At 36.5% G+C, this 17,768-nt stretch overlaps 1 protein-coding gene across 5 annotated transcripts in view; it reads right to left on the bottom strand.

The window, feature by feature from the left end:
• Positions 1-17,768, bottom strand: part of ARFIP1 (ADP ribosylation factor interacting protein 1) — a 128,688-nt gene that overhangs the window by 106,873 nt on the left and 4,047 nt on the right. For 2 of the 5 annotated variants that reach the window (XM_043902620.1, XM_043902619.1), the window contains exon 2: positions 2,640-2,719. The exons of the other annotated variants lie outside the window; for them this stretch is intronic. In XM_043902620.1, coding sequence (XP_043758555.1) covers positions 2,640-2,717 — 78 coding nt within the window. In that variant the 5' untranslated portion in view covers positions 2,718-2,719. The remainder of the gene's footprint in view (positions 1-2,639; positions 2,720-17,768) is intronic. 5 annotated transcript variants of the gene reach the window in all.

The raw sequence follows: 17,768 nt of genomic DNA, 5'->3' as shown, positions 1-17,768 counted from the left end.
GTCACATGCTCAAATGCTACCACACACTGTTAGTGTTAGTTAAGATTCCTTCAGATCACTGTTAAAACAGTTTAAAGACCACCTTCACAGATATTCCTGGCTGACACTTCCTGAGCTGCTATAATTCTTCATGTGAACCACTCCAAAGGCATTACTATTCTACACTTCATTTTACTTATTTTAAAATTTCCCCTAATAACATGCAGCTTGTGTGTAGGATCTGAACAAATTCACTTTTAGACCTCTCAGTTACTTATGTAAAGAAGGAATGAAAATATTTGTACATATATTTTTGGGGTATTAGAATTAAGTATATGCATTACTGTTACTATATCAAAGGGCAGACAGAAAAGAAGTCGTCATGCAAAAATTCTAAAATACACTATTAAATACCTAATACAATACTCTGCTTTCCCTTTTTTGTTGTTGTTGGCAAAAACACACCTGTTTTCCCAACTTCCTTGCTTCTGTCTTTATATAATTTTTCCCTACTAAGTTTCTTAAATTGACTCATTTTTCTTTATGTTCAAATCACAGCTCTTTCCTCATTATCGATGTTAAGACCTCCAGGTCTCAGTTGCCACAGTTTGTTTCCACGTCTGTTGTGATCCACACAGTAATGTCATACAGAACCTAAATGAACCTTAAGTCTCTTCTTATTCAGGGTTGATGTTTTTGGCTCAGTTCAAAATGTTGAGAGTTTTTGCTGTTTGTTTTGCTTTTAAAGAAATGAAAACTATAATTCAGGTCATCATATTCTAAGAAACGAGTATCCATATATCGTTTACTAGTAGAGTGAGGATTAATTCATTCATCAAATTGACCCTCAGTTTATGCGCCAAGCTCTGCTATGATTATCCTGAATTACTGAAAAGTTTGATATATAGAACATTTAAGAGTTAATGGTCAAAATACATATACAGTTGTAATACATTAAAAGAAGAATTCTTATAAGCAAATTTGAGCCCTAAAATGTTTTCATCAAGGATATTGAAAAAAGAATATTTAAGTTAGTAGAATTCTAATAAATGAGCAATTTCAAAGTCACAAAATATTCCTAGATGTGACCTTAGTTAACTGTAATAAACTCATACCAACCTTTAAAATTTGGGTATAAATTCAGATTATACTCACACACCTGGTTTTTCTTTTTTTCTTCTTTAAGTACAATATTCCCTGGGTATGGCTAAAAATACAGAGAATGCCTAATATGAATTTACACACAAATTTGAACAATTACTTGGCAGTGGATTCCTTCAGATCACTGTCATCCAGGTTTAACTCTCTACTGTGCAGGAAATCTCTAGTTTAGTTATCTATCTGGGTGACATTCATGTAGTTGAAACTCACAGTGGTAAACCACAAAAAGAACAGTTTCATTTACAATTATAAGCCCTATCATTGGCTGGGCTGCCAATCCTTCCTGGAGTTCACAGGTGTCAAACTTCTGATCATCTCTCAACAGTACAGATTCAGAGATCTGATCATAAAAAATAAACAACACGAGTTAAGACACATATGGTGTACATAATTCCCTAGGTTCTCAGAACTAAATATAACTATAACACTGCTTTGACAAATGGTAAACAGCCAAACTATTTTAAATCACAAAGAATTCCAAATCCCTCACAGATAATACATATTCTGCCAACCAGAGCTCATCTTTGACTTTTGAGCGAAAGGTAAATTATCTAGCTCTAAATCCTACATTAAAGCTTGCCACACAGACTCAATATCTTGGGATGATGAAACATTATGCCTAGCACTGCCACCTACACAGACAGCAAACTGATTTTTTAACACTGCAGCTGGAGTCAGAAGAACCCATGTTATGCTCCAGACTTGCCCATTACCCGAAGTCAACTACTACCTCTCTGAAAGTTAAAATATGTTCAAGAAATAAATGAGGGAAACAACGACTGTTCTTCTTACCTAATTGGATTATATCACATCAGTCTAAGGAGCAAGGTGGAAAAATACGAAAGTTCTACTCTGTAAATCTTTAACCACTATAAATTTGAGAGCTGTTACTAGGATTAGATGTTCAAAGAAATATCTGATTACTTGAATTCCATATGATTAATTTCTTAATACCTCTGTATTCTAATGACCTAGAACAGTGGTTTTGAGGTGATACAGAATCACCTATAGAATTAAAAAACAACAACAACAAAAACATACACATAGCCCTGTATCTAGCACTACAGACTCAGATTTAGTGAGTCTGAGGTAAAGTCCAGAACTCAGTATTTTTTTTAAATGTTACATTTAGATTCTGATGTATAATTAACCAGAGACAATACAGGATCAGATGAGCACAAATGTGAACCAATTACTACTATTACTTCAATAGAAACTTCGCTGCATGTTTAAATTTAAAACTATAGTTTGACTAGATTTTTATTTCATTTTTATGGGACAGGTATATTGTAGAATTTCATATGCCCAAAGGCAAATGATAACTGACTTACAATTATGAAGAAATGGCTCTCTTTCTTCCCACGCCTTTCCTGTGTCTATGTGTGTAGAAGAGTTTATTTAGAATGGCACATGGTTAGACAAACTAACTCAGTTTGGACAGTCTAAACTTGATTGATACAGGTTGACTTTAAAAAACAATATAAGTATCACCCAATCACCTCAGAACTAGACTTGACTTCTTCTGTGGCTTGTTTAGATGTACCAAGAGTTGAAGGATCATTGCTGCAGTCAGACATACCTAAAAGTAAAATGTGTTAAGCACACATTAAATAATTTAGTTAAGAGGGCTGTATCACTTCACTGATATTCTTACAAACATTCCACAATATAAATTATTTATTTGCAGTCAGAATTTGCTTTGCAAAACTATCTACAATCATATGAGTATCTACTGATTGTAACAGGTGATTCTAAAAACAAACAAAAATTTAGGAAAAGTTTTTATGCAAAATGTAAAAATACATACTTCAATGACTAAAAAATAATTTCATTTAATCCTTTTAGATATGAAACAAGTCAAAAGACCAGTGTGTCCACCTGATTTGACAGATGAAAACTCTGACATCCAAAGATGTCAAGATATCCAAAGATGAAGCCAAAATATTATTTACTTATGGCCTACATAAAATCAAAGTTTCAGATTAGAACTCAGACATGTTCCAGTTCCCTGGCCAGTGCTCTTTAATACTGTAACAAATGTAACTGCTCATTGTCAAAATCAAACACTAAAATCAGACGTCATTCAATACAACTTTAAAGGCTATTTCTGCTTCTAACTTATTCTTCAACATTAGAGAAGGCCAACTACAAATAAAGAATTAAAATTCAGCAGTGGCCACAGGACTGGGAAAAAAATCACTTTAATTCCAATCGCAAAGACAGGCAATGCCAAGGAATGTTCAAACTACCATACGATCACACTCACTTCATATGCTAGCAAGACTATGCTCAAAATCCTTCAAGCTAGGCTTCAGCAGTATGGGAACAGAGACCTTCCAGACGTACAAGGTGGATTTAGAAAAGGCAGAGGAACCAGAGATCAACTGCCAACATCCGTTAGGGAGAGAAAGCAGGAGAATTTCAGAAAAAACATCTGCTTCTGCTTCACTGACTACGCTAAAGCCTTTGATTGTGAGGATCACAACAAACTGGAAAATTCTTAAAAGAGATGGGAATACCAGACCACCTCACCTGTCTCCTGAGAAACCTGTCTGCAGGTCAAGAAGTAACAGTTAGAACTGGACATGGAACAATGGACTAGTTCAAAATTGGGAAAGGAGTACAACAAGGCTATATATGGTCACCCTGCTTATTTAACGTATATGCAGAGTACATCCTGTGAAATACTGGGCTGGATGAAGCACAAGCTGGAATCAAGATTGCTGGGAGAAATATCAACAACCTCAGATATGCCAGAGGACCCCACTCATGGCAGAAAGTAAAGAGGAACTAAAAAACCTCTTGATGAAGGTGAAAGAGGAGAGTGCAAAAGCTAGCTTAAAACTCAACTAAAGGTATGGCATCTGGTCCCATAACTTCATGGCAAACAGATGGGGAACCAATGGAATTTTTTGGGCTCCAAAATCACTGCACATGGTAACTGCAGTCATGCAATTAAAAGATGCTTGCTCCTTGGAAGAAAAGCCATGACAAAGTTAGATAGCATATTAAAAAGCAGAGACACCACTTTGCTGACAAAGGTCCACACAGTCAAGGCTATAGTTTTTCCAGTAGTCATATATGGATATAAGAGCTGGACCACAAAGAAGGCTGAGAACCGAAGAATTAACGCTTTTGAACTGTAGTGCTGTAGAAGACTCTTGAGAGTCCCATGGACAGCAAGGAGATCCAACCAGTCAATCCTAAAGGAAATCAACCTTGAATATTCATTGGAAGGACTGATGCTGAAGCTCCAAGACTTTGGCCACCTGACATGAAGAGCTGACTCACTGGAAAAGACCCTGATGCTGGGAAAGATCAAGGGCAAGAGAAGAAGGGGACGACAGATGACAAAATGGATGGATGACATCACTGACTCAATGGACATGAGTTTGAACAAACTTCAGGAGATAGTGAAGGACAGGAAAGCCTGATGTGCTGCAGTTCATGGGGTCTCAAACAGTCGGACACAACTTAGTTACTGAACAACAACAATAAGGAGATAGAAAAGTAAAATCTAATTCAAGCTAAAAGAGTAGTCAGTCCTCCATATCTGCAGGTTCAAACAAAAATTGAAAATATTTTTAAAAAAAGAAAAAAAAGCCTTCGGAAAGTTCCAAAAAGCAAAACTTGAATTTGCCATACACCAGCAATTATTTACATAGATTTACATTTGCATTACATTACATACTACAAATGTGTACATATCATATACATATGTACATATTAAATACATATTAGAAGCCTGGCATGCTGCAGTTCATGGGGTCACAAAGAGTCAGACATGACTTAGCGACTGAACAATAACAACATATTATAGGTAATTTAGAGATGATTTAAAGTATACGGGAGTATGTGCATAAGTTAGATGCAAATATTGTACCATTTTATACAAGGGCCTTCTTATCTGAGAGTGTAAAAGAACCATGCCCCACAGATACCAAGGGTGACTGCACTCTGAATCTAATCAAGGAGATAGATAAATAAGCACAAAACACCACATCTGGTACTACAATACAGAGAAACAGAGAAACAAAAAAACTCATGAAATACAACGGAGGGAACAATTTTTGTTTTGTGCATGCTCACTCACTCAGTCATATCTGACTCTTTATGACCCCGTGGACTGTAGTCCTCCAGTCTCCTATGTCCATGGGGTTTCCCAGGCAAGAATACCAGAGTGGGTTGCCATTTCCTTCTCTAAACAATTTTACTGCTTGCCAAGTGAATCCAGTACCACATTAAGAAAATAATACAACATGAACAAGTGGGATTTACCCCAGGAATGTAAGACTGTTCAATTAAGAAAATCTTCTAATATATAATATATTCATTAATCTAAGCTGAAAAACATGGTTTTCTATACAGATGAGAAACCTACTGACAGAATTCAACACCCATTCACAATTCAATAATCAAGGAAGACAATAATTAAGGGAGACATCTTCAACACAATACAGGCTTTAATCCTACAACCATTATCTTATTTAATAAATAACAGAGGCATTTCCATTAAGAACAGGAACAATGCAAAAACCCACCATCTCTGCTACTATTCAACACCAAACTAGAGGTATTAGCCGATCCAAGGAGATAAGAAAAATCAATTATAAGAATAGGTAAAGAAATAAACATTTCTTTTTGCAGATCATATAACAGTACACCTGAAAAACTCCAAAAAATCAATACTAAAACTAAGTAAAAAATAGAAGAATTTAGTGAAAAAGTAGGATATAAAATTAACATACAAAAGGAGTTTGAGGTTAACATATACACACCACTATATATAAAACAGATAATTTTTGAAATAATATTGAAAAGTAATAATCAGAGGACATAATGGCAGAGAAAAATCCTATTTACAATAACAAAAAAGATTAAATAATTTAGGAATAAATTAAACAATGTATAAAGTCTATATGAAAAAATGTTTACATGTAACAGATAAGACCCTAAAGACTGAGCAAACAAAAAGACATACCGTATTCTTAGCTGTGATATTATAGGTGAATACATGCTAAGTCACTTCAGTTGTGTCCAAGTTTTTGCGACCCCATGGACTGCAGCCCTCCAGGCTCCTCTGTCCATGGGATTTTCCTAGCAGGAATACTGGAGTGGGTTGCTATGTCCTTCTCCAGGGAATCTTCCTGACCCAGGGATTGAACCCACATCTTTTGCATTGCAGGCAGATTCTTTACCACTGAGCTACCAGGGAAGCCCATGATGATATTAAAAGAAGTCATTTCTTCCTTACTTAATTTACAAATTCAATGCAATACAAGAAAAATATATAACAAGTTAAATTATACAGTTAGACAAGTTACACTGCAGTTGATATGGAAAAATCAAACATGCAATAATAGCCAGGAAAACAATGAAAAAGGAAAATCACAAGAGGACTAAATTTGTCAGACATTAAAACATACCATAAAGCATCTATAATTAAAGCAGTATGGCAGCAGCACAAGAATAAACAAAGAGACCAGAATAAAAAGCCAAATTAGACCACATATACACACAAAAACTTAATATACAACAAAGGTGACATCTGAAATCACTTAATTACAAATGGACTTCCCAATAAATAATACCAGGAAAATTAGGTAGCCATTTGTAAAAATACAAAATTAGATCCATATCTCACACCATACACAAGAATAAACTCCAAATGAATTAGGAATCTAGATATAAAAAATGAAAACTCAAATTGCTAAAAGGAAACATACATGAGTTGTACTTTAAATTTTCTAATTCTAAGAATCTAGAGACAATTTTAAAAACTGAAAAATTTAACTAAATAAGAATTTTAAAACTGAATAACATAAGGGTTAAAAAGACAAAAGACATCTGAAAAACTAGGGAAATACTTATAACATATGCTACAGTAGGTCAATAGTCCTAACATAAAGAACTCTGAAAAACAAAGGGAAGAAAACAAAAAACCAGAAAGCAGGAAAAAGACATGAACAGACAATTCACAAAGAAAGATTAGAATAGCCTCTAAAACATAAAAACTGATCAAATTCACTCATGTTAGAGAAATTCAGGTTAAAACAACACTGAGATACCATTTCTCATCTATTAGATAAGCAAAATTTTTTAAATAACAAAACATTCTGTTACTGAGGATGGAAGGAAATAGGCACTCATATACACTGCTGATGGGAATACAAATTTGTACATTTATTCTGGAGGGAACTTTGGTAATGCCTAACAAAATCACACAAGCACTTAGTTTTGAATCCAGCAATCCATTTCTAGGAATACATCCTGGGACTACATCACCAGCAATATAAAACTACATACACATTGCTGCATTCTTCATTTATGTAAAGTGTTGGGGAAAGGGTACCTAAATGTCTACACATAGGAAAGTGACTGACTAGACTATGACACATCCAGACAACGGAGTACTGTACAACTGCTGAAAAAAGTGAAGATCTCTATGGTATGCAGTCATTTCCAAGACACAGGGATAAGTCAAAAAAGCAAAGTTCAAAAGTACCTATAGATATGCTATCTCAGCGTAAAAACAGAAAGGATACATGAAAATACATGCTTCTGTTCACTGGGACAAAAATACAATAAACCAGAAACTACGGAGGCAGGTTACCTACAGGGTGGGAAAGGAGTACGGAAAACGAGGAAATGGGAACAGGGTAGCAGGAATAAGGAATGAGTGACACTTCTTTGAATATTTAGTTTTAAATAATTCTGACTCTTAGAACCATCGTAATTTTGAGAGGAATTCAAATGGCATAAAATCATAACAAATGCAACTAACTATTAAAAAAGAATAGCCCAGGAAACAGAAGGCGAAATGAGGCTGGGCAAAGGGAGAAGGAGGAGAAGAAAGCGAAGACAGGGGAGGGGAAGAATGGGGGGGCGGAGAGAAAGGGAAGGAGGAGGAAAGAACATCCTGACCGGACACCATGAGGCTAAAGGCAAAGAGAATGACATACAAACCCTGTTAATGCAGTATTTATCACAGGGGTACAGGTTAATAATTCTTAAACTACTTTCTGTGTGTAACAGGACAGAACATGTGAATAGAAGGTAGGTACTGAAAGCTTAAGTTTCTCACTGATGGAGAAAAAATTACAAAGAAAGGAGAAATGCTAAATAAGCACTGTTGTACTGGACTGGAAATCGTTGTCAGTACTGTTTTTAATATGTATACATGTGTATATATGTTACACACACATGCACGCATGTACTGGTCTCCTAGCTTTGTCCCCTGACAGGACCTAAGAAGCAGTGATGCCCAGTAACAACGAGGACTCTGGTGCTCAGACCTTCCTCCCTGAACACTGTTATCCAATAAAAGGAACCACCGTTCTGAAGGAGAAGCGGACGACTCTAAGACTGGGGTAAGGAAAAGACAAGAGGAGCCTGGGACATTTGCTGGTGTCAGAAATAAGAAAAAATTCAGTAAAAGAAGGGGACTTGCCAAAAGAAGAAAGGACCAACCTGAAGGAGTTCCTAATGGCCACTGCTGGGACATCTTGAGCAACAAAGCAAATGATGATAGTACCAGATTTGAACTCACACAATAAAACAAATGTTAAGGAGTCCACACTGATATAAAAAAGTAATCAAATATAAATGGGGTAAAGTGACAAGTCCTCACAGGAGAATTTCCATTAATAAGCACAGAAAAGGGAAAACCAGAAATCCCCACGAGGCAAACATCACAGTATTAAGTGTTGCAGATGGATGTTAAAAGGGCAAGAGTTTGAGGAGAAACAGAATTTACATAATCTGCAAGTATCTCCTATAAATACTCAACTGAAAAAAGAACGACAGCAAATGTAGAACTCTTAGTTCACAGTGAAGAAACTCAGATCTCTCTCAAAGTGATTAAGTAATCACCAGTAGTAAGACATACCAAGAGCATAATCCCTGAGATGCTATGCTGAGAAGGACAACATCATTTTTGCAGTATTCGTCCCCCTGATGATTAGAACACACTGGACCAACCCAAACTGAGGAACATTCTGGAAAATACTTGACCAGTACTTTTCAAAAGTGACATGGTCATGAAAGACTAGCAAAGTCTGAGAAATATACATATTGAAAGAGACTTTGGAGAAATGACTAATTTCAATGCAGGTTCCTAGACAGGATCCTGAAACAGAAAAAGGACAGTCAGTTGAAAATTCGGTGAAATTCTAATAATGTCTGTAGTTTAGTTAACAATATTATGTCAATGTTAATTTCCTATTCTTGATAATTATGTTATGGTTATGTAAGCATTAGGGGAAGAAGGTACGAAGTACAAGGAAACTACTATTTTTGTAAGTCTAAAATCGGATCAAAATAAAAGTTTTTTGAGAACAGTAAAGAAGTCTGAGCAAAGTTAGAGGAATTACCCTCAGATAGAGGGAAGAAACCTCTTCCACAGAGGGAAGAGCGAAGGAAGGAACCCACAGAAAAAGCGACGCATGGAATGGAACACAGAAGCAAGCTAGGGGAGTCCATTTCTGCTGTCTGCTACTTTCAGGAGTTATCTGCTCCTGTGTATGAACCAGTAGCACCAAACAGGAAAATATATCATTATTATGCAGCTCAGAAGACCAAATGAAGGATCTGAAATGGGGGCTAGTTACTGGAATGACCACACCACAGTTAGAAGTGGGGAACTTTCAGAGGCGGGAGGAGATGGAGACTGAGTTAGCAACTGAGCACGGCCTGGTGAGGAAGTCTCCACAAAAGCCCTCAGCTACGCGGGCTGGAGAGACTCTGCGGTTAGCACATCCACGTCCTGGAATCATAAGTTCAGTTCAGTTCTGTCCAGTCGCTCAGTCGTGTCCGACTTTGTGACCCCACGAATCACAGCACGCTCAGGCCTCCCTGTCCATCACGAACTCCCGTAGTTTACTCAAACTCATGTCCATCGAGTCGGTGATGCCATCCAGCCATCTCATCCTCTGTCGTCCCCTTCTCCTCCCGCCCTCTTTCCCAGCATCAGGGTCTTTTCTAATGAGTCAACTCTTCGCATGAGGTGGCCAAAGTATTGGAGTTTCAGCTTCAACATGAGTCCTTCCAATGAACATCCAGGACTGATCTCCTTTAGGATGGACTGGTTGGATCTCCTTGCAGTCCAAGGGACTCTCAAGAGTCTTCTCCAACACCACAGTTCAAAAGCATCAATTCTTCGGCACTCAGCTTTCTTCACAGTCCAACTGTCACATCCATACATGACCACTGGAAAAACCATAGCCTTGACCAGATGGACCTTTGCTGGCAAAGTAATGTCTCTGCTTTTTAATATGCTATCTAGGTTGGTCATAACTTTCCTTTCAAGGAGTAAGCGTCTTTTAATTTCATGGCTGCAATCACCATCTGCAGTGATTTTGGAGCCCCAAAAAATAAAGTCTGACACTGTTTCCACTGTTTCCCCATCTATTCGCCATGAAGTGATGGGACCAGATACCATGATCTCAGTTTTCTGAATGTTGAGCTTTAAGCCAACTTTTTCACTCTCCTCTTTGACTTTCATCAAGAGGCTTCTTAGTTCCTCTTCACTTTCTGCCATAAGAGTGGTATCATCAGCATATCTGAGGTTATTGATATTTCTCCCGGCAATCTTGATTCCAGCTTGTGCTTCTTCCAGCCCAGCGTTTCTCATGATGTACTCTGCATATAAGTGAAATAAGCAGGGTGACAATATACAGCCTTGACATACTCCTCTCCCTATTTGGAACCAGTCTGTTGTTCCATGTCCAGTTCTAACTGTTACTTCCTGACCTGCATACAGGTTTCTCAAGAGGCAGGTCAGGTGGTCTGGTATTCCCATCTCTTTCAGAATTTTCCACAGTTGGTTGTGATCCACACAGTCAAAGGCTTTGGCATAGTCAATAAAGCAGAAATAGATGTTTTTCTGGAACTCTCTTGCTTTTTTGATGATCCAGCGGATGTAAGCAATTTGATCTCTGGTTCCTCTGCCTTTTCTAAAAGCAGCTTGAACATCCGGAAGTTCTTGGTTCATGTATTGCTGAAGCCTGGCTTGGAGAATTTTGAGCATTACTTTACTAGTGTGTGAGATGAATCATGGAACACCCTAACTCACAGGGACAGAAGCTCCTATTCTCAGAATCATTCCAGATCGTGTCCAAAGTGTCACTTCATCTGGCTATCTATCTGTGTCCTTTACCATACCCTTTATTATTAATATATAATAAACTGCTAAGTATAAAAAAAAAACTCCTGGCAGATAGAAAAGGGGGAATCAAATTTCTATGAATTAGAGAGACAGGCACTAAGTCTGTGTTTCATTCATATTATTTAAAAGTTCCAACCTTCACATTTTTTTAGAAGTTCATTTGTTCATAAGTTTAATAACTGGCAACACAGGGAATGACAAGATTTAAAAATAATGACATTCACTAAACTTACTGTGACAATCACTTCATGATGCATGTAAATCAAATCATTATGCTGTACACCTTAAGCTCATACACTGCTTTATGTCAATTAAATCTCAAAAAAAGCTGGAAAAAAAAATAAAACTTAACGATTATGGGGGAAAAAAGTGACTTGTAATATGTGCTGTTTAAGATATATGTTTTCTGATCTTTACACGAATTTAAAGTTATCTTTAACAGTGATCTTCAAAATAAAATGATAAATCATTATTTCAAAACTACCATCAACATTGAAGCTTCACAGCCTGCTTTATACTGGAGGCCAGAAATATCTTGTCATCTCTGGGGCTCTACTTCTATAAATCAGCCAGAAGTATTCATTAACTAATGAGTGTAAGAACCAATGACTTATAGAGTGAATTACTAATTAGCATCTGTAAAAAGGCATAATTAATGTTACATAAAGTTTATACTTCATCCCACTGTTTGGAGTTGCTTTTTAATTTATTATCACAATCACATTTTGTTTTCTAAAAACTGAATAGACCAGTTTTATTCTATATTTGGGCTTTCCTGATGACTCAGGGGTAAAGGACCTGTCCCAATGCAGGGGAGTTTAATGAGGGAGAATTCAATATCCTACAACTGTTAAATGCCTTCAGGATCTTTCTCAGGACCCAGGAAAGAGAGGGCAGAAGTCAGAGATTTGCTAGGATCCTGGAAGATAAAAAGAAACACAAGACTCCATGGATAACAGAAAAGAAAAAAACTGCATTTACAACTGCCATGATGCTGAGGAGTTAAAGATTTAGAAATATAATACTAAAGAAAGAAAGCTGAACAGAAATTATAACATTTCAAATTAAGGGACTCACACATCACAGGGAATCTGAAAAGGTATGCTCAAGGTACAGGAAAGCAAAGATAAGCACAGTAGACATAAACAGGATAAACACAGCACAGCACAGTGGAATTAGAATTTACATTTTTGGAATGAAAATAAGTATGCTATTACAGAATCTAAAACAAAATTCACTTGAATTAAATACATACAAGCCGTCTAAGAAACTTCTTGAATTTGTATGATGAAATATCTGAAGTTATTCTTTCCAGGGTACGTTAGGGAAAAAGTTGGAGAAGTACTATAAATAATTATGAAGGAGTTCTGCTGGAACTCAAGGACAATGCTAGGGAGGCAGATAACAGAAAATTGAGGGCAATCAGTATCAAAACCTGGGCTTGTTTTGTCTGAACTCACTTTAACTTCTCTAGACAGAGTATATCACTGATTTCAGAGACTGGCTACTGATTAAAAGAAAGTGGCTCTATTTGTTTTGCTCTAGATAGAATCTATTGAAATATGTCTATCTTTTCTTTTTTTTTTTCCTATCTTTTCTTGTTCATGGATAAATAAAAAGAGAATGGTTAAGATTTGTTTTTATTTCATAATTCAATATTAATCTTCAAGTTGCACTGACTGGTTTACAATAAAAAAATTATAAAGCTAAAAAATTAGTTTCCTTAATCAAAACAATCTAAAAGAGTGTGTAATTTTTTTTTTTTTTTAAATGATGATAGCTTCCTTAACCTCGGGGGAAAATCCTTTTTCCTATAGTCAACACAAATGATGTTGACCTGAAAGTGGTTTACCATACAATATGTTCAAAGTATGTGACACTTTCTTTCATAAGTAGAATAATCAAATAAGATAAAAAAAATCATTTACATTATAGTGCTGTCTTTACGTCAACAACTATCTGGTATCTGTAAAAGCTATGCTGTTAGACACTCATTAGTCCTTTTCAGTAGTAATAAATTCAGTTCATGTTGCTCATTAAGATAAACACATCAGTCTAGACAATTCAAAAGTAGAAAACTCTGAGAAAATATAGTGAATTCTCAATCATATATAGTAATGAGAAACAATTTAAAAATCAACGTAACAGATATTCAACTATTTTCATCCTCATCATTATCACCAACTTAGAAGTTGTGACAAAATTAACACTTTGGAGAAGTCTTTTTATTTGCCCCATTCAGATTGTGTTACAGAGAAACTAATGAGAAGTCAAATGATAAGACTCTCAAAGCTAAACTACTCCCTGAAAAGAAAACTAGTTGTAAATAAACTCTAAATTATTCAATGTACTGTGGCCTCATTCTTCACAAATGGCTAGCTAAGGTCCAGAACATTAGCAATGCAGTGAACCAAGAGAACTGGAGAGTTCATTTAGTTGTTATTAATTTCCAAAACCATATAAAATAAACCCTTCAATATTCACAGGTAATTTTTTCAATGGGAAAAAGCTCAGAGTAAATAACCTAAGAATACAGCTTTGTAATATACAGATAGCTATATAGAAATAGATATTTATAGATACGTGTATTTACATGAGTCAGTCTGTATTTCCTAGAAGCAAGGCTAGCAACAGTGAACACACACAGCGCCCAGATTTTGGTTTCTAACACCATTCTCCAATAAAGGGCACCAGAGCTCCTTGGAGAAATGGTTGATTCTAGGGCTGGGGCAGGATATGTACAAGATGAGCCTGGAGCATCTTGTACTGCTGGAAAGGAAGACTGTGCTTTAAAAAAAAAAAAAAAACCCACCAGAACACAACAACAACAAAAATCTCAAAAGAATATAAGAACCAACTGAAAAAGCTTCCAAAGGCCAAAGCTGGAACAATCTGAGCAACAAAATTAATAAATACTGGATTATACATGAAATTACCGCATAAAGTAATACTGGATTTTATGCAAAGTATAAAATACCCAAGAATCAATCAATACTGATGTAAATAAATGATTGAATAAATAAATATGAGAAAAGAGACAAATCTCCTTTGCAGAAAAATCCCCCCAAATTTATGCACATACCACTGTTAAGGAGGTAGAACATAACACCCAAACACATTAAGAGTGCGTTTCATATAAGGACTTTCTTCTAAAAAGTACACTATATAAAGCGGGGTGTAACTTACAATGTACAGAGCTGACACTGTCAAAAGCCAGGTGATCAAAGTTAACAACAAAGGTAAGGCAGACTGACAGTATCTACTCTTGATACAAGAACTGCACTTCACCTCAGTGGTCTTTCTCCCCAAGACACGTTACCCAGTTGAATAATGAGGAGAGAATCACATAAACCCCAACTGAGGGACAATCTACAGTCACCTGCTCCTGTATTCTTGCCTAGAGAATCCCATGGACAGTGGAGCCTGACAGGTCATGGTCCATGGGGTCGGAGAGAGTTGGACACGACCGAAGCGACTAGGCAGGCACGCAGAGCTACAGTCACCTGACCTGATATCCTCCAACCTGTCATCAAAAATGAGGAGTCCTCACCAGAGGACACACGACAACTAAACTTGGGATTCACTCCAGGACGGGATCCTGGGAGAGAAAAAGTATGTTAGGGGAAAACTGAGGCAATCTCAACATCCGTTAGTTAATAGTGTATAAATACTCGTTCACGAATTGTGACAAATGTGCCATGCTAATGTAACATGCTAATAATGTGGGAAACTGGGAATAGTGTACATAGGAATCTGTACACTATTTCTACAATAATTGTTAGTCTAAAACTATTCCAAAATAAGAGTTTATTATAAAATAATCAAAGAATATTGTGCCATAGTATTCTTATTACATAATATGTAATAATATGTATTGTTTTGTAAACATTAATACAAACTTATGCTATTAAAATAATTTATTTTCACACACTTGGAAAAAACATTATAATTGTCAATTTAACTGTTATATTTATAAATATTTATAATTAAAATCCTATATTACAAAACTCCATGAACTCAAATCTTTCATACTATCAACTTGGAAATTCAATCAATATTTAGGTGTCAGGAACTGAGACAGGTCCGTGGAAGTCAATGAGCCAAAAAAAAAATAAGATGTGGTTCCTGTCTGCATGGAAATGGAGAGAGTGGAAGAGAAAGACAACCATACAATCACACATATAAATGTAAACTGAAACTGTGGTAAATGTACGATGTTACTGTCTCATCAGGGAGGTTAGATTATGTCCTAAAGAAGCAAAACTTCAGCTGAGGTGTGAAGGATAATTAGAAGCCAATAAGTAAAACAAAAGTAAAGGAAGAGAGGTCTAGACAGGGAGAAAAGCAAGTGCCAAAGCCGTGTAATGCAAGAGCAAGATGAGCGCAAAGGCCTGGTGAAGGCCAGCACGGGTGAAATGGAGAGTCACGGCTGGAGGGCTAAGCACTGTTAAGGAGTTTTGTTTTTACCCAAAAAGCAATGAGAAGCCATAAAAATATCGGGAGGGAGGAGGGAGGAGTTGACAATCAGATGTGTGTTTCAAAATAAATCACAGTGCCTTTAGGATGAGTAGTGGATTAGAGATATCTGAAGGCGAAGTGGCTAAACAAGAAAGAAGGCTACTGTAGAAATTTCAAGCAAGATTATGGTAACAAAGTAAAGTGGTGGTAGTGGAAATGGGAAACATTAGACAGATTTAAGAGATATTTAGAAAGTAAGACTAATAAAAACGTGTTGACAGGCTAGACGTATCAGGGAGAGGGAGTGAATAAGGATCACTCCTACTCTCCTGGACTTTCCAACTGGAAAGATAATGGAGTCATTCACTAAAATAAACAACAAAGAAAGAGGAAAAAACATATTGGGGAGGGGGCTTGGGAGTGAGGGAGAGATCAGTTTAGTTTCAGACCTTGTATATGAGATATCTTTAATATATTCCAGAGAGGTGCCAACTTAAAGTAAGATATACAGATCTAGAGCTCAGAGGAGATAGAAAACACTCACACCCTTAGAAAAGCTGACATCTTTATCCTAGAAAAGCAGCTAACTACAATCCTCAAACATCCAAGGAAAATATTAGACTCTGACCATCTGGATTTAGTTAAAACAAAAAGCTGAGAAAAAACACGGCAGTAGTATTTCATCAGCTAAAACAAAAACTACACAGCATGCGAAACAGAGACTTAAAAAAACCTTGTTTCAACGGTATATTTATTATGTCACCAACCATATAGTATTTTAAAGTTTTAGCAGGGCCGGACAATGTCTTTGGAAATATTCAGCACCTGCGCTGGGCAATCAAGTGGCCACTACCCATCCTATTCTATCTTAACTAATTTAAACAGCCACACGTGGCAAGTGGCTACTCGGTCAGACAGCAGCAGTTTAGAGCTTTTTCATGAATTTCATCTAATCCCCAACATCTACTTTGTGAATTAACTAACAGCAGGTGTGAGGGATAGAGGGATTAAAGAAGTAGAAGCTTTCATTCCATTTGCTTATTATTTGAATTTTTATTTTAAGAATGTATCTTAGCTGTAATGCTGAAAATATGCTTAATTTTAAAAGTAAATAATACACTGTACAGAAAAATGAGGAAATACAGAAAAAGAAAAACAAAAATAATCTAGAAACATACCTTTAAGAAATAATCTACAATTTACATTTAGTCAAATATGAAGAGGATCTACATTTTTAGCCCTTTTGTTAGAAGGAGCACCAATGGCTCAAGTTACTCTCTCTGAGTTTTATCACATTTCTCTTCTCCCCCATCCCCAATACTTCAGAAATCCTATGAGAAAGCCATCATCTCTAGAACTCGACTTCAAGGCTGCCAAAAATAAACACTTAATAGTCCTCCTGCTTATCTCCCTTTCACCACCATCACCCTCTGCCACCAATGTCTCACACTTTAACTAGAAACCACAATGTCACAAAATCATTTAGTCACTACAGTGAAAAAGAGTACATGCTTTGGAGTCAAATAACTTTGTGAGTCTCCTTTAATTAGTCCAATTAGTTGCACTAATTACTTCTGCTGGTTTCTACGCCTGTTTCTTTATTTAACGGAAAATAAGAATACCTAAAACACATAAAGCATCCATGAAGCCTAATGCCTAGCCTATTATGCACTTCTGTGTCCTGGTGCTATCCTGGATACTTAATGTAGAGCTTGGAAACAAAACACAGACCCATCCTAGAGGTTATATTCCCCTGGCTTAACCCCCAGGGACTCTACCTGGGATATGAATTCCTGATCCATCCCTTATTAGGTACTTTACAAAGTACTTTATCAGAATGCCACATTCCTCTTCTCTTGAACAAAGCTTTTCCAACCAATGTGCCAAGAATGAATTATGGATGTGATGAAATATTGACCTCCCCACTCCCTGGTCCCCTCAGCTTTCAGAGAGCCAGGGGGTCTGCCATACAAATAATCATTTTATGTGTGCCATGACGCAGAAC

This window comes from Cervus elaphus, chromosome 5, assembly GCF_910594005.1.
Source record: "Cervus elaphus chromosome 5, mCerEla1.1, whole genome shotgun sequence".
NCBI classification, from domain to species: Eukaryota; Metazoa; Chordata; class Mammalia; order Artiodactyla; family Cervidae; genus Cervus; species Cervus elaphus.
Note: the sequence above shows the minus strand (reverse complement) of the source record. Positions and strands in the feature narration are given on the sequence as shown.